Raw genomic sequence first — 17,944 nt, forward strand, 5'->3', positions numbered from 1 at the left:
TTACGATAGATCTTCACAAGTGGATTTTGGTGAGGGAGCAGCAGTGAATCAGATGTCTCTAATGGGAACGCTGCCATTTATGGGAACAAGCTGCCGGGTTTCTGCTTGTATCAGGGGAAAAGGCTGTTGCCAAGAAATGCTTCCTTGACTTGACAGGAAAGAAGCCTGCTAGATACATTTAACTTATAGGAGAAGTCAAGGCAAGTTTCAGGAGAGAAAAAATACCAGTAAAAATGAGCCAGACAAGTATATGTCTGTGCAAAAGTATAAAGCCAATCCAAGCTGTCAGCCTGACCCTGGCTACTCAGAAACCAGCCCATCTTCAACAGAATCTGGCTCTTGAGAGCCATGGACACTGTCTGGTGCTGAGCATCTTTTAATATAAAAATGCTACATTTATGAGGCAAGTAAGTTGGAGGTGTGCTGTGTTGAGGCCTGGCGGGTCCTTTTGTAAGACATGCACAAACTGCTTCAGTATTTTTTTGTATGTCAGAACTGACTCCGCAGGACCACTCAAGCCTGTCCTGAATCAAGGGTAAACAGGCAAAATGGCATGCATCGATATCAGTGCTTTTGGAATTACCTTTCTAAAAAGCTTTGAGACACTCGGACAGTCCTGATAAATCAGATGCAAGCTTAATTTAAATCATTAATTTCTCATGAACTGAGATTTCTTTTATGAGAATTAAATTCCCAGATAGCCATGAGTTCAGCCCGCAGTGAGCAAGTTTCTGCATGTAGTGACCAGAGCAACCTTAATCACATTTTATAGCAATAAACAGGTGCTGGGAACTCGCTAGGGTTCCTCACAAAGCTGATCTCAACACTGCACTGCGATCAGCGTCTCATCCCTCTGTCATTCTTCCCAACCCAGTGCCACTCGGGCTGCTTCCTTGGCTGGTCTTCATTTTCTGTGTGCATTTCTGGACATTGAATCAGTTGATAGAAGTATTACTGAAAGAAGCACATCCAAAGACTAACAGATCATATTCAACATTGCTGGCCACCTGACTGGCCTAAGACCGCATGGCTGAAAGACGTTATAATCAAATAAACAGTAAGATGCAAACCTACTGCTGATAGCCTGCTTCTAATTCTTCTAACACAGACTTCTGCATAACAGCCACGGGTTTAGGTCTGGCTTTCAGAGGGGAAGCCCACGTTGAAGAACTGTATTTAGGCTAGGATGCAAGTTTTCTTCACATCAAGGATTTATTTATTTATTTATTTTCAGGGGAAGGAAAGCAGATAGAAGGCGATTAAGATATTTTTTTTTTCTTCTTTTCAGGGAGCCAATCACTTTGGTTTCGGTACTTTTTTGCACCGACTGCCTTTCGGGCTGCACTTGCTGACAGGAGGCTGGAGCGCCTAGCCTCTCTGCTCCTCGGCACCGGGACGATTGGTCCTGTTCCCCTTGCAGCCTCGCATTCCGCTGTCGCACGCTGCTAAAAGCCTTGCCCCACACACAAGACCTTTGCCCACCCACACAAGGGCCGTGGAAGCCCTGCCACCAGCCCCGGGGGCCGCGGGCCATGGCGGCGGCTCGGGGCAGGCCTCCTCCGCCCTCAGCCGCCGCGGGGGGCTCCGGGGGCAGCGGGCCCGGGGACGAGCGGGGCCCCTCGGGCGCCACCCGGCCCGGCGGCTCCGGGCCTGTCCCGGGCCCCTCCGGAGCGGAGGAGCCGGAGCGGGGCGGCAGGGGGAGCACGAGCCCGAGCCGGGCTCTGCAGCGGGGCCGAGCCGGGGCTCCGGCTGCCAGCGGCCGCCGCGGCGGCGGCGTCTCCCCACGAAGCGGCGCCGGCTCGGGGAAACGAGGGATGCGGCGGCCGCCAGCTCCGCCGCTCTCAGCCTAACGGCGGGGCCTGGCCCTCCTCCCCCCCGGCGCCGGGGAGCAGGAAGCGTTGTGCGGCCGGCTCCCGGCGGCCATCCCCCGGCTCCCCCCCCAGCCGCCGCCGCCTCCCCGCCCAGCGCAGAGCGGGCGCCGGCGGCGCGGGGCCGCTCCCGGGAGCAGCGGGCGGCGGATGCCTGCGCCACGCCACCCCGCTGCCGCCGCGGCCTGGGCTCCGCCGGGCCATCGCCGCCCACCGCCGCTGCTCCGGGCCCCAGGTCGGTGCCGGGCACGGGGGGAAGAGGGACGGGAACGGGGGGCGCCGGCGGACACCCCCCCCAGCCGGGCCCGGCCTGCGCCCGACGAGGTGAAGGGCGGGGGGGGGGGCTTGCTTGTGCCGGCACCCCGCCTCGCCGGGTGACCCACGGGCGGGAAGTTTGGTTTATTTTCCCTTATTTTCCTTATTTATTTTTTGCCCGGGGAGTGTTTTTGACGTTGCCGCCGCTTGTTTATGGCTGCGGGGCGGCGCTGCAAATAGGTCGGGGAGGGTTTTCCACCTCGCCCCCTGCCCGCAGTGCCCCGGCTCCGGGCATGTCCGGCGCTGGGGCTCCGTGCCCCGCTCCTCGCCGGCTCCGGGGGCTTTTTTCCAGCGTTTCGGTGCCTGCCCCAAGCCTCCGGGTACTGGGTCCGGCTCTGGAGGGCTCCGGGGGGGCTCCGGGGGGGCTCCGGGGTGCAGCCGCCCCCCTCCAGCACTGCCCGATACCGGCCTGCCCGGCGGTGGGGTGAGCTGCCCCAAACGCCCCAAATTCGCACCGTCGGGAAGCCCTCTCGCGGAAATAACTCTTAGCTTTGTTTCTGGAGTTGTTGGGGTTTATTTATCTATTTTTATTTCCAATAGGATTTAAGTGGAAGCTTTATTTCGTGGCTGAACGTTACCGACGTGCCGCTTGGAAGGGAAATTGCATGACAAAAAAAAAATCTATTTTGGGGGATTTGCGGTCACGGTAATAATATTCCAGCTAAAGAGGTTTTCACGCCAAGGTGCTCAAGGCCGCTTCCCTTTTCTCCTCGCGGTGGGCTTTTCAGATGGCAAAGTAAACAAACTTCCCTTTGAAGGCAAGTTTTATCGAGTGGCGGGGCGTAAATACCTTTTTTATGGTTTGCCTTGGTTTTTAAGGCAGTCAGTCGGCGACCTTAGCGTTGTGTTATCCGTGGGCAAAGTGAGCAGAAATCCCCCCGCGCTGCTTTTCCATTTGTTGGGCTGATAAGTAGGGAACGCTGTTGGCGTGATCCTCGGTACCCTGGAAGGGAATGTATTACATTTCAGTCCCCTGAACCTCTCTTACTTAGCGTTTGGATTGTGAAGCAGAACTCCTTGGCCCTTGCTGAAGGGTAGCCAAGCCTGGTTCGGTCAAGCTGTGTTTTCCTGGAGCGTTACAGCTTTTTCAGGAGGAAAAAATTCCTGGTTTGTGGAAGAGCAAATTACGTATTTCAGCATAGTTCTCGTTATTCCATTCAGCAGTGCTTTGCCAGCTAACACCGAGATGCTGTTTTGTAGGAAGTGAGCAATAAGCCGGACTTCATTGTATCTTTGCAAATACCCGAAATGAATGAAACGCGGAATCATCGTATTGCCCTGTTTCTTCCATGTGACGGTGGCAGTCAAGGTGGCAGCACCCACATTTGAGAGGTCAGAGTACAGCTATAGCTCTTATTCTACACTTCCGTGGTTGGCCAAGCTTATTTTCCGTCTCTTGCCTCTCATTTTTTCCCCCTGTAAGTAGCATAAGTCAGTTCTTCAGCTTTCCTTCAGGAATCAGGAAAGGTTGTAGAACATGAATTAGAACTTATTCTTTGATAGGGTTTATGTTTGTTCTGTGGGAAGCATGGTCCTATAAAACCGGTAGGGGTTTTCTGATATCATATGTGGAAGTACTTCTTTTCTTCTTAAATCTACACTTGTTTTGTTAATAAAATGGATTTGTTATCTTCACTTTAAATTACAGTCTGCATGACTGGCCTGGGTAGGGTTTGGCACGCAGAGTAATCAGTAATAGTCAAGTGAATGCAGCAACCGAAATCTGTCTTCAGAACTGTGATTTCTCGAAATGTGCCAGACAGCCCAATACATGTGCTGATTGAATCTAATTCCACTGCTGTAGAATTTAGTTCTGTTTTGAGTTCAGCAAAACCTCAAAAAACAGTGTCTTGTGTTCTGTTCAGTGTTCAGTGGAAAAAAGCCTTGGTGTCTGTTGTGAAGCCACTGAAACCCTCGTGCAGATGAACTGTTACCTGGCACTGTAGTTTTGTGGTTGTAATGTCAGCTGTCCACCAGGGAAGGCTGACAGCATGTGATGGACTTCATGGTTGTGGTTTTCAGATGTTGTTAACACCCTGCAACAGGATGTTTCCGTCATTATCTCACTCTCACCAGGTTAGTCTGATATTTTGGTGCAAGCTTCTCTTCGGTAGTGTTGGAAGTGATTAGGATGGGATATGCGTGCCACAACCATCCTGTGGAACTGGATAGGAAAGCATATTCTGGCAGCAGGGCGAAGCAGATTACTGTGAGTGGCAAAGCCTTGAACTACTGTGGGTAGACAGATAGGGGAGTCCTGTCTGATTCTTGTACTTCTATTTTATGTGTTTGAAGAGAAACTAGATGTCTATGCCAGTGTAGGAGATGGATATATAAATGTTTGTAGATAAAATGCTGAGATTACTGGTGCCTCTGTGTCTCTTTTGCAGTGTGGGTGCTGTCCTGAAGAAGCATGAAAGAAAGTTAAGCTGTTGACAAAGGTGGACCTTAATGAGAGAATCATAATAAATTGTCGTGAATTCTTATTGCTGTTGACCGTGTTTCAATATTTGAAGTCGGTATTGAGAGAGACTAGTGCTTCTCATCCTTGTTTGGTAGAGGATTTGTCTTCTCCTTTGTGTCTTCTGTCCTGAAATCTTTTTGTTCTTTTGCATCCCCTGGTCCCTAAAGACTAAAGCATAGCCTTGGATACCCTTAGTTAACCAAGGTTGAAGAGTTGTGTTTTTGTTGTTTGGGATTCTTCCCTCCCTCTTTACTTCTTATGGGAAAATACTCTCTCACTGGTGCTTTTTATTGTTTTCATGACAGGGTGGACAAGTAGCATCTGTGTATTGACCAGTAACTGTTCACGATGGGTATTTGTTCAGCAAGCCTCCTGTTGTATGTCAGGCACCTCTGACAGGCCCTTGGCTCAGAAAGCATATAGCCAAAGCATTCGCGTGAAATACAGGCATGTTCAGTTTCTGCTTTGGTTAAACTACGAACATAACTTAATGTTTCTTGAGTTATGAATTACTTAGTCTTACAGTCATTTTTCCCTGCTAGTGGAAAAGCTTGGAAAATGTGATTATTTCTTTTAATGAAAAGTTTGTTTACATAGGAGCCTTCAAAAGCTTTATATGTAGGATATAGGAGCCTTCAAAGACTTTGCATTTTCCTGTTTTAAATCAGGAGCAACAGACTGGGGTTTGATTGGTTAAATACACTCAGAAGCCACTTTTTCATCTCCCTGTGAAGTTACTATAGTCAGACTGTTTCTGAGTAAGTGCTACTTCTGCATTTTTCTGCCACAGCTAAGGAGAACAATAAAGGATGTCCTTACGTTCTGTTAATGTTCATGCACCTTATGTTTTCTGTGTGGCACGGCACATGTTTTCAAGTTCAAGTATTTGCTGGTTTTGGCTTACTCTAGCATTTTACTGAACACATTTCGATCGCACTAATTCATGGAATACATCTCAGAAAGCATTGTGTATAGAAAGCTATGTCACTGTGGAAGTATGAACACGGCAGTTAAATATTTATGCATTCAGTTCTAGCAAAAGCAGTTGGTATGTTTGTAATGCAGTGTAGCTGATATTTCTAGAAGCCTGTCTTACAAATTGTCTTCCTCAGAGAACAATACGTGGAACATTTGTGGTAACAAGACTATACAACAAAGAGTATACAAGAAAAAAAAATCTGAAAGGAAGGAAGGAAGTTTGCCATACTTTGGGGTCAGGGAGAAGTGAGGTGAGCAAACTGTGTTTACTTCAAGCAGGAAATCTGTGACAGCACTATTCTTGGAAAGAACAGGCAGAGAAAAGAAACAGAGTGAAGCCTCGTAGAGTTCAATTTATAAGCAGAACAAGGGTTGAAAGCGATAAAGCAGACTGAAATGACATCAACTCTATTTTTCATTAGATGGTTTCAGTGCTGTATTTTTCTTTTTTTCGTGGATTTGCTTTGGAGGTTTTGGAATTGGGAACATTTTCAGTGCTAAGAACCTTGAAGTTTAATATTCTGCCAGCAGTTTTCTTGGAAGCAAGACATGAAGTCACCCTTATCAATATTTCTTACTAAAAATAAATTTGGATTTTCTTCATTTGTAAGTTGCATGCTTTGTACCAGGAAATTTAAAAACACTTTTTTTCCTATTTTTATCTTTTAAATTTACAGTTACAAATTTGTAACCTCTAACATTATATAATTTTATATATGCATATACATACATACATATACATACAGTTTGCTGAATCTCATTTACAGAGTAAATCAGCAATTCCCTCTCCCACCCCCCTAATTCATAGAGTTAAGCAGAAAAAATCTACAGCATTGGTCAGTTGTGCAGGAAGCCTTACCTTTAATTTATGACATTTTGAAATAATAAACGGTCTTGTTTTTCAGATCCAGCTCTGTTTACCATAGTCACAACCTTGTTCACTTGTTTAAACTTCTTGAATTTATCACTGTTATGTGCTACTGATCATGGCATAGGTCATTTGTTACCTTCTCTATACAGGATGTCAAGCTAGATGAGCAAATCATGCTTCCTAGCTATAAAATAAATAAGTTGCATTCTCTTTATGCTTTAGATGCTTCTAAAGTTAATAAAGCAAGTTTCCCTTTAAGGGTTTGAAATTTTGATATCAGAATGGCTCGCAGTATATCTTTTATCTTCTTTCTATTAAAGCTTGTGAAAGAAATGTAATACTATTTGCTCTCCTACAGGTTTAAGAAGTATTTTTTTTGGAGAACCTACTTTATTCTTAGGCTGTCAGTTCAGATGTCACTTTATGATTTTTCTGCATGATGATCGCATATTTCCATGTTAAAAAAAATCAGCTTTTTTTTTTTTTTTTTAAGGTTTTATGAATTTTCTGGGCAAACTGAGCTTATACCAACTTCCAGATAATTCCAGGGCCTGTGGTTCCCCATACCTCTGACCTTAAATTCTTCAGCTCAGTGAAATACATTGGTGCAAAATATGCCAAGGTAGTGAGTGTCTTTAAGGTGCCAGAACAACAGGGGCATAGATAGTAGAAAACATACCTTTGCTGCTTGTGATGCATAGAGAGAAAGTCTTATAACGGTTGAGGTCAAAAGTAGACCTACAAGTGGAAGTGACACCTAAACCTCCAACCTTGCACCTCTTCTGTCAGACTGGACCTTTTCTAATGAAACCCCTTGTTAGGCAGGCAGAAGCTGTGTGCCATCGGTTTTCACCTGGTGCTAATTTTACCTCGAATATTCTTGAGATATGGTCTCTTCTGTGAAAAGGACATTGTGTTACTCTGAAATAAATTTGAATGTCAGCTAAGGCTGCAAATATTTGGTTTGGCTGTTGGTTGGCAACAAGGAGCTCTGGCACGTATGTTCCTGTCTTTTGATGTGTGAAAGGTATGAAAGCTGGTGGAGTTTAGATGGGAAAATAAATTTACGTGGCCAGTCGGCATGATCAGCTGTGGTTTCATCCCTCTCAGCTAGAATAGGAGGTGATAAGGACCTGTTTGAAAACTAACTGTGTCCATAGGGTAGGGAGTACCTGTGAACTGGGCTCCTGGTTGTTGGGCTTTTTTCTTCTGGATGTGTTATGTGGTATTTAATAGCAGTTTTTCCTTATTCCAGCTGTAGCACACGTGAAAGGAGCGTATAAAGGATTTAATGATTACCAACTGCTGGTATGGTATTTTCTGACTAAATATGACAAGTAAATTGTAGGAAAAAAGGAATGAACAAAAACTGCTCCATATAAAACATAGCCAAAAATTGTTTAAATAGCAATGGTGATGGTTCAGGCTAATTTAAAAATCAGTTTGCTGCTTTGTTTTGATGTAACCCTTCAAGTCTCCCCGTTGAAGGTACTAAGGTGATCATTAAGTTTGTTTTATTTTGAACGTGTTGTTTGCGAAACACAGCGATGCCGTTCTGCGCTCGTGTCACCTCTCCTAGCAGCTCATCAAGTGTCAGCTTTATTCTGTCAGTTAAATGGCATGTGGGGAGGAGAGATAAAAGGGGCATAAAGCTATTAAGCCGTAAAATAAACAAAAGCAAAACTTGAATTTGATAAGGTTGCTATATTTGTCTGTTTAACAGGGATTCTGTACGTAACTCTCGTTTCGGCACCGTGCTGGTGGGGGAGGAAGTGTCGGCACCGTGAGGGGCCAGCCTGTGGCTTGGGGCGCTCTGGCGGCCGGGGCAGGCCCGTCTCTTTCTTCCTCCATTTCGGGGAGAGGAAGAGCCCTTCTTCAGCAGCAGTCGTGCCTGTCCTCTGAGGCTGGCACTGTAAGTGAGGGATCCTGTGAGCAGAGTGTGTTTCCAGGCCTGGCGGGACGGAGGACTGCTGGAAGCTCCTCACGCTTCCTTCAGGAGAGGGATGTCCCCATCTTCAGCTTCTCTCCCTGAAATGCAAGCCCTTGTAGGAGGGATTGGGACATCCCAAGTGCTGAGCCAGGGAGAAGTCAGGTTTGGGCCCACGCTTGGGCTCTTTTTGGCTGTATCCATCCCAGCAGGAGGAGTGCTGTGTCCTGCCTTGGCTCCGTTCCTCGTCCAGCTTGCTTGGTTAGTGTAAGGATGAAGTGCAGGGCTTTTCACCTCTGGAACGATTGTGAAGAGGGAAAATTGCTCTTAAACTGCTGCCATCAAGCCTCCTTGCTTGGCCTCACTTTGCCTTGAAGAGAAGGGAGCCCTGAGGGGTTGCCGTCTCCGGCTGCAGCTCGCCGTCCCTTCCCCACCAGTGGTGGTGACACAGCTATTTGTGGAGCTGTGCTTTGAAACAGGATAAGGAAGTGATCCGATCGAGCCCTGCAAAAATAGATTACTCTAAAATGGTAACTAATTCGTTTTAAAATGCTGTCCCATGAGCAATGTGTCGGCATGTTGGGGGGGTGAGGCTCTGATGCTGTGAAGACAGAAAGGAGCACCTGGGGCAGGATCTTCTCAAGCTGCTGCTGGTGGTCATGACCAGTGTTGTTTCACGAGAAGAGCTGTCTTAAATTCTTGCCTTGCCCTTGCTCACTTCTTCAGGGTTAGATGTTAATACTGGCCTGACTGCGGATGGTCCCTTCTCTTCTAAAGCTACAGTATGTTTTTGAAAACTTGGTGTGTCAATGGTTTTGACTCACATTCTGAGATACTTTTCCCATGACCCCGTTAGCTTCGTGAGGCCAGCGCTCCCAATGGCAGTCTGTTTAATTGGCATCCAACCGTAACCGAATTGCACTGTACTAAAATGATACAGATTTGACTGTAAAGTTAATGCATGTTTTGTGTAACAGAGGAGTTGCAGAGAGCATTTTAGAATATCTATGGTGAGAAAACCATTAACAAAAAACAAAACAAGAAGCTGCGGCATTTCTCTGACCAGTATTAAATAAAGGCAGTGGACAGAAGTTGAGAAGATGAGAACAGTGCTTTGTATTTCCAGGGTGTTAAGGTGTTTTGTTTTTCTTTTTTTTTTTTCATTTAAAATCAAAGAAGCAATCTTTTAACCTAAATTTACGTGGCATAATGTTTGCCACAATTTTTTTGTTGAAACTGGGGGAAACTGGAAGCCAAACTGTAAGGGAAAAAGTGATATTGGAGACTGTTTTTGTAGATATATTCCTGTAAAGTCAGCTTCAAGTCAGCTGGCTTTGTGTTAGGTTATTAACATTATGTGTTAAAAATAAACGAGGCTCCGATACCGTGCCCCCATCTGTTTATGAAATAACTTTTCTCTGCATAAAGAGCCTGGTGGAGTCGCTGTTCCTCCGTGCTGGCATGTCCGGCCTGTCACCACAGGTGGTGGTGGTGTAGGAGCTACCAAGGAAGTGGTTTTGTGATCACTGTTCCTAGATCAGATTTACTATCAGATTATCCTGTAATGTAAGTTTGATCAGGTAGGCAAACTATCACGTTTCTTAAGTTAGTAAGAGTACACAATATATCATTTGTGCTGACTTAATCCCTGCCGTGGGAGGAAAGACAGTAACTATTTGGCATGAAGCCTTCCAGTATGAAATCGACCTGTCAAACCTAAACTGTATTTACTGTCTTGTCAAACTGTGACCTCAGAAAAGGTATTGGAACAGTGACTTAAGTTAGTAAACTGTATTCTCTTTTATTTACAGAATTGCTTAATATGGATTTATTACCTATGAAGAAATAATTTACTGTATGCTACAGTACCGTTTACTTCATGTACCGTTAGATTTCTCTTAAGCTTTATTTTTTTAACAATAAATCTGCTTAGGCTGGGAAGGAGGTTGCAACAACTGACTCTTTTGAGCATTATTCTGATTCATAAAATATGGGAGAGTAATGATAATAACAGTCGTTGCAGACATTTTAATGTGAAATTCATTCATGCATATGTGCGAGTTAATTTTCATTTAATGGCATTGCGTGGCACGTGGAATTCAGAGAAGTGCTTATTTTCTTTCTCTAAGTAGGAAAAGGAAATAAGTACACTTTAAGTACACTGAAATAGAGCCTTAGTAAACTCTTTATGAAGAAACTTTTCAGTTGGACAGAATCAAATTACGTTGGGAAGCTTCCCCCTCCTAGTTTATTAATTCTTACATAGCGCATCCTTCATAAATTCTTGAGGTTATGAGATGGTGAATGTATTGTTATGCAATTTGTTCCTTAAGCCAAAATATTACAGCTTGCAGGTTTGTTTGTTTTGTTTTGTTTTTAGTCTATTGTAAGATCATCATGTGCCTTTCATGTAAGTTCAAGAAGACTTTTAATTATTTAGAGTTAGCACTTATTTTTTCTTTCTCTCCCATATTGCTTTTTGGAGTAGCTAGTTAGGAAAAATAGGTAGATTGTGTTAAATAAAAATTATATGCAAAATAAGTCTTCTCCTTGGTTTTTAGGACATGAGTATAGTAGTATTTGCTTCGTTTTTCTCACTTAACTGGTGGTTGGGACCAAAGTGGGACACGGCCTGGCTGACATGGCAGCACGCATCCTGAACCACCGCCGCTTTTCATGGAAATGGCTGCATTTCACTGGGACAGACTTGATCGCAGTCAAATTTCTGCTAGTAATTTTTTACCCTTTTAAACATAAATTTTTTTTTTAACAAAATTTTTAGGGGAAGTCTTTGTAAAAGACAAATACAACATTCAGTTTGGTTTGTTCACGTTCCGTTTCCTCTTTCTGTGCAAATTAGGGCTGGAAACCATTGCTCAATTCAGCCAAACGCAAAAGAGGAGAAGGGCTCTCTAAGATGATGAATTGTGTTTTGTGTAAATTGGCGGCTGAAGAGGGAAGACACTGAAATTAATGCCCTTTCTGGGAGGAAAAATACAGAAATCATCTGCTACGTGGTTTTGTAGCAGCTGGCCCCTCACAGTGGGTATATGTTCCTAGTACCTGCAGGACGTGTGATCTTTTGCCTCGTCAAGGTGTCACGACAGATAGGGGGTTATCGTGGTGGAGGGGGAGGAATGTGTCTGTAGGAAAGCAGCTTTTTAACTGTGCTGCCCGCAGAACTTTTCATGTTAAACTTTTTAATGAGGAAGCTTAGAAATGCCGTGTCATTTGTCAAAGGCCAATGTTAGGGTAAAAGAGAATAAGCCTAATAAATGCTCAAGATATGTTGTTATATCAGATATGTGGTCTATTAATAGGGCAGAAGAAAAGAAAGGCAACATATTACTGACTTCCACACATACTGAGAATAACTACGTTGTCAGCTCCATGTAGTATGTTGTTTTTATCAGTGCTGCACAGAGTACCAGATACTGGTGCTAAATTTAAAGATAAAAGTGGGAAATTTTGAGTTTGTATGCTGGTTGATTATCTAGCCCATTGAAGTGTCATAGGTAGCCTGCATTAGCTTGGTTAGAAGAGGTGAATGAAACCTTGTAATGGCTGTCTGCAAAGTAATACAGCCTTAGAGAACCATGCAAGAAGGAAATTCTAATAGTGGGGTTTTGCCCTGAGCCTGTAAAATTGGATCATTGTTTAACTGTGTTTAAGTAACTGGGGATATTTATACTCATACAGATATGTAGAACCATGCAGATTTTAAAACAATATATTTTTCATTAAAATAATAAATCCTAGTATAAAGCAGTCTATTCTGTTGTGTTTTTATTTTTTGAGTGGTAGTCATGTCATATTTTAAAGTTGGGATAATGAATTTGCATAAGGTATCCTAGATACCTCCACTTATCGTTACGTTGATGGTTTTTTTCCCATGTTTTACAACATGATGTTTATGCAACCCAAAATTCAATTAGCACTTCTTTTTTTTTCCCTTTCCCCCCTCACCTTTTTAATTGTGGAGGAGCAGGGTTTATTAGTGGTGCTGGGAAGCTCTAGTCTGCAGCCAGGACACTGTGGCACTGGCTGCTGTTCAGCTCCAAAAGGATTTCAGAGGCAGACAAGTAAGCGATGCTTGATGCAGTAGCCCGGGCTCTCCCTGTGGGGGATGGAGAAGGAGAGGTGAAATGATCGAAGTCAGAGGCTGGTTCGTTGCTGCACCGTGCTGGAGTAAGACACGCAGTGAATTACACCTTTGCAGCTTAACAGTAATTAAAACAAGCGAGGATATTAGCTCGGATGTGTTTTGGCCGTCTGGATAGACAGGACACGTTTCTGATCACATGCAGACGAATTTGGCAGGTGTTGTGCGTAGCCTTGCCAAAGTCTATGAAAACCAAGAGAAAACTAAATGAAAAACGCTCTCTAGGTTTGCAGTGAGGTTGTGCACCGAGGTGCACGCTCCCAAAGTAGGTGTCGGGAGCAGCCGTGCAGGTCAGGTTAAGGGCTCTGGTTCAGCCACAGTGAGCTTCAGCTGAAGGCTGCGTCCAAGAAACAGCTAAAATTGGAACTGAAGACAGTTCCCAGGTGGGGGGGGGGACAAATCTGAGTCATCAGCACAGAGATAGATGGTGGCGGAGTTTGTGTTGGCAGATACTGGGTCGCTGAGTTTGTACTCGGGGAGGAGAGGACAGGAAGAAAGGTCAGGCAGAGAGCTGCACAAAGCTCCTGCAGGAACTTAGAAGAAAAAAAGTTGTCTGAAGACTTAAATGCTAGAAGAAAAGTGGAGGAAAGTAAACATTTTGTTGTATTTTCCTTTGTAGGATTCTGTATTTTTGCATTTGACTTCCACCAAGTATAAAATACTAAATTTAAGGCCAGAGTAATTTTCACTACTCTGAGGACTTTGCACTGAGCTTCGTCCTTTAAAAAACAAAACAAGAAAACACTAGTATGGTACAGCCTGTACTGTGCAGTTACATGGAGTGAAAGTAATTTTGATGCAAGGTTATGGTATCAGAATTTCATCAGGGCATTACTGATAATTTGTGGTGTCAAAGATGTAATATTGCACATGACAAGCACAAGTGTTTTCTATTAAAACACAAGCAAATAGGTAATTTATTTTTTATGCTTCAGTGTCTCTGTTTTCTTTGAAGTTAAGGCAAAAACAGTTCAGTTTCACAACTTGCCTGCACAAACTGTGATAGGTTTTGTGTTTGTGTTTCTCTGAAATTCATGCAGAAAGGACACAAGGATCCTCTAAGAAAGCAGAAGTAAGCATTTTCTTCTCTTCGTGTCTGAAACTTAAAAGATGTCAGATAAGGTGGAGAACGAATGATTATTTTGTTGTTGTTGTTATTTTAAACTTCTTCACGCTTCAGAAGAATACAGGGGGCAGGCTGATTCTGAGCAAGTCCTTTCAAGATGGGGTCAGCGGCAGCTTCAGGAGGGTTTCGGAATAGCCCGTGGCATGGACCTAGCTGTAATGGTTGCTCTACGTTGCTGAGGTTCCCTCTGGAGACCAGGGGGGCTGCGGGGTCCTGTGGGAGCTCACGTGTGGATGGGATTCCTCAGCAAAGACAGGGCTGGTTTGGCTGAACGTGGCAGCGTCAGCCTTGCCAGAGCACCGGCTTCAAGAAACATTTTATTTTTTTGTCTTTGTTTTGGAAGAATACGTGTCAGCCTGTTAGGCTTGCAGAAAGCTGAAAATTTCAGCGTAGGAACCAAGGGCAAATGGGAGAATGGTGATAGAAGGTACGAAGATACGTGCGTGTGTTTGTTGGAGAGGACGTGGTAGGGTCTGGTATTAGGGCACAGAAAAGAGGATAAAGAACGTAAGTACTGAAAAGTTCTACAGATACTGTGCTTAGTAAAACATTTTTGTTTTTCTTTTCTAGTTCAAGCAGTATGCTTCTGACAGCAATAGTGGAGAACTGGAAGACTGGTTAATTATCGTACTAAAATGGAGTATTTACCAGTAGAGGTAAGATATTCTGTGAATATGCTGCGGTTTCATTTCTTAGCAGTGTCTTGCAGTTCCTAATACAAGTAGCACTGTTAACACAAACATTTCTCTGAGAACAAAGCTGGTTTAGGAGGTTTCTGCGCACCTCCATCCGTCTTTTCATTGCACTCAGAGGTGCCCTGATGCAGCTGCTGTAAAGTACCGCTAAAATGTTATAACGTTTTTATAATGTTTTTTATAATAATGTTTTATTATATTATTTATTATATTATTAAAAATGTTTTTATAATAATTTAAAAAAGAAAAAACAGAATAAAGAAACATTTTTTCCCTTTTGATGGGCTTTAACAGTCTGATATTTCTCTGATCCATTTTCTGTTGTTGCCCCGGAAGAGATGGGTGTGGGTAACTAAAGAAGGTTTGAGCTGGGGTGGGGACAGTGTTGACTAGCAAGGTTGTGTAGGAAATTGTCTCCTTAAGAACAGGTTCATGTAGATAAACCCTCAGATGTGTAAAGAAAAGTAAAGTTTTGGTCCTCAGTATAGAATCAAGTGGCTTTAATGCTGCTTTAACCATTGGAGATGTTCAGTCTCAGCGCTTTAATGCTACTGGGTTTTAAAATGCTGTTTTGATTATTCATAAGCTCTAAGTAGCCACCAGGAGTTGTGAAACCCTCTGTATTAGGGTATTCTTCTCATTTACTGTCAGATCCTCTGATGCATGTTTATATGCTGCGTTAACCTCTGTTGTTCATAATGTTGTTCTTAATGAAGGATTCTTCTGTTTCTTGCAGGCAGGACAAGTGTCAGTTTCTTTCTCTGTTTCTTAATGATAATTATATGCTTTAAAATACAACAATCAACTCATTAAGTATTGAAATGAGTTGTGGACGTGTAATATTATTGAAGTTAGTGCAGGTTTAGCTGTAAATTTAAATGGAATCTACACAAAGGAACACCTCTACACAAGTTTAACTTTTTATGTTGGGTTTTCTATGATAAGCAAACAAAAATTAAAGACAGCTTCTCCAAGTTTGGTTTTCCCCTTTGAAATATTTAGTTGCCGCATAACACTTCTTGTTACGCGGTTCAAAGAACTCTGTTTTACTTTGCACAGTTACGAAAGACTTCGACAGAAAGTAGTGGTTGGGTTTATGCCACACCAGGACAGCGAACGCTCCCCTTCTCCCAGACTGAACATGGAACAAGCCGATGCTTGGCAAAGGTCAGCGGATTGACTGCAGTCCCAGACACTCGCAGTGGCGCAGTGCTGCTTTCTGGATGCACAACGTGAACTGTGGCTCAGTAGTTCGTGCTGGTTGAGCAGTTGATACTGGAGCAAGGCAGGGGTGCCACCTTTCCACATATTGTTGATAGTCGATCGAGGGCTGGGTTACTGCTTTAAAACAGGTGGTGCCGTGTTGTGCACACGTGTGTGTGCTTGTGTTCAGTCTGCCTTGCTGCCTGCCCAGGCAATTTTTACTGGGCTGGTTGGGGATGCTGCGTTGGCTCAGCAGAGTAGGGGGGGCTCTGGCTCCAGCTGGAGTCATATCAGACCCAACGGAAATATCACAAGTTCGTGGGCAGCCCTTTTGACAGTAATGCCAGATATGGCTCTCTGTAGCTTTTTTGCTGTTGAAGTAACTCTTTCATAAAATGAGCCTTTAAATCTGCCTAGCCAGGCTAGTTCTGGGTTGGTCCCACCTGGTTTCCTCCTGAGGACTTGAGGGACCCTGAAGCATTTGGAAGGGCTGGCTTGGCTCAGCAACTCCTGCAGGAACAGTTTTCCTTCCTCATAGGGAAGCCAAACTTCAGGGACAAAGGACAGTGCCATTAGTGCTGGGGAGTCAGAGGCGTGTGATGATGTGATGTCTTGAAAATGTAGTTAGCTTCATCAAAATGCAAACTGCCTCAGATAGCTCAATGGCGTCCTTTGTCCTCTGAAGTCCTTTCTCTTCTGCCTGAGGATTTTCAAGTGGGGTCCTGTCCTTTCTGAGGTGTCATCCAGCTTCATCACGTGTTACATACACTGCCCTCAGGGTTTGCTGCCCAGGGTCACAGCAGGTCGAGGATCCCTGCTTGGTGGCAGGTCAGGTTCCATTTGCAGAAGATGTGCTTGCATCGTGGTAGGTGAGGCACATGTGGTAATGCAGTACTGCGACCCCAGAGGATTAGAGTGCCTGAGAAGAGCAGAACTTCTTGATTCTGGCTTCAGAGAACCACTGAGGACACCCCTACACAATCCTGTAGGCAGAGCAGTGGAAGAAGGAATTGTTTCAAAGTAGTGTAGGTTATCAGTGATAGCCCTTGCACTGCGTGCTGTGGCATCATTCAACTAGTCTGTCAAAATCCCTTGATTTGAGTTCGGATTATAATGCAGGGTTTTTAGACAAGCTGTGTTAAATGCACCACCTGTATGCTGTAGTTTTCACCTGTCATGAAGGGTCCTGGATCGGAGTTCTTCAAATTGTTATAACTCAGCTTCAGAAGCAAAATTCCTCTTTACCTATTCCCTGCTAAATCAGAAAGTACTAAGTTACTCTTCCTGTGTTCTTAGTAAGGTGTATGTGGAGTCCTTGTAAAGGCTGTTAAACCAAGGTCAGAATTTACTTGTTTATACTTAAAAATCTAAACCTGCGCTGCAGGTACAGCAAGGTAAATCTTATCTTGAGTCATATGCCAAGATAATTTAGTTGGTAGGCTCGAGGTAGCACCGTAAGACAACTTTGCTTTCAGGTGACTGATATCTGCTGTGGCTAGGAATTTTCTTTGCCAGCTTTCTATTTTCTGTCTCAGTAGTACCACCTGCTGCTTCACAAAACTCCCACATGCTTGTTTAAGCTTGTTTTATAGAAACAAAAAAAGCCCATAACGCATTCAAGCTCAGGCCAGGCTCGCTATTAGGTTTACTGCTTCTGCACGAGACACAGAAGGAGGACTAATGTGCATGAAGGGTTGTCTCTTTTATTTTTTTTTGGTTTGTTTATTCTTCAAACCAGGCAGTGCTTGCAGGAGCTAGGAAGTTTGAGGACAAGTGTTTGCAGAAAGAGTAGTCTGTTTTATTAATCCCCTTGATATTGTTGAAGGAAAACCAGCAGAACTCATCGAAGTCTGTAAGATTTTAATTTAAGTATCGGCAGGCATCTGTAAATTAGCAGTAAGGTGCCAGTCTGTGGCTGCAAAGAAGACAATGAGAATTAATGCTTTGCTACTAACAAAGATTGACTAAGGATGGGCACGTTGCCCTCTTTAGCTCCTGCCTTTCCCCTCCAGTCACTCCATCAAAAATCCTACAGCTCCTGTCAGGCCTTACTCTGCCCCGTTTGGCCACATTCAGCTGTCCCTGTCCTCATGTTGGGCTTGAGGTAGTGCTTGCTACCTGTTTGGTCATTCTGCTTCAGCAGGGGCTGGAAGCAGACCAAATAACTGTCTTTGTCTCCTTCTTGGCAGTGCTTTTTCCTCTCTCCAGCCAAGTACCAGAGCAGAGCCGCAGTACGTAGGTATCAGTAAGCTCCAAGGTTATATTATGCTGATCGTATCGTGATACTTCTCTGCTAATACTTGATTCCTTCACAACAAAGAAAGAAGCTACTGTA

General features: G+C 44.1%; 1 protein-coding gene across 4 annotated transcripts in view; it reads left to right on the plus strand.

Annotated features, from left to right (window-relative positions):
• The first annotated feature begins 1,231 nt into the window (after positions 1-1,231).
• The window catches only part of FAM135A (family with sequence similarity 135 member A), an 83,226-nt gene continuing 66,513 nt past the window's right edge, over positions 1,232-17,944 (plus strand). The window contains exons 1-4 of one of the 4 annotated variants that reach the window (XR_014582939.1): positions 1,232-2,103; positions 14,282-14,367; positions 15,466-15,573; positions 17,799-17,844. Coding sequence is in view for 1 of the 4 variants with exons in the window: in XM_083832490.1 (XP_083688616.1) it covers positions 15,561-15,573 (13 nt within the window). In the remaining 3 variants the exon portion in view is untranslated. Of the gene's footprint in view, positions 2,104-14,281; positions 14,368-15,465; positions 15,574-17,798; positions 17,849-17,944 lie in introns of those variants that run through there. The other 3 variants (XM_083832491.1, XM_083832490.1, XM_083832489.1) reach the window with 3 other exon arrangements.

Source organism: Anser anser, assembly GCF_964211835.1.
Source record: "Anser anser genome assembly, chromosome: 3".
Lineage (NCBI taxonomy): Eukaryota > Metazoa > Chordata > Aves > Anseriformes > Anatidae > Anser > Anser anser.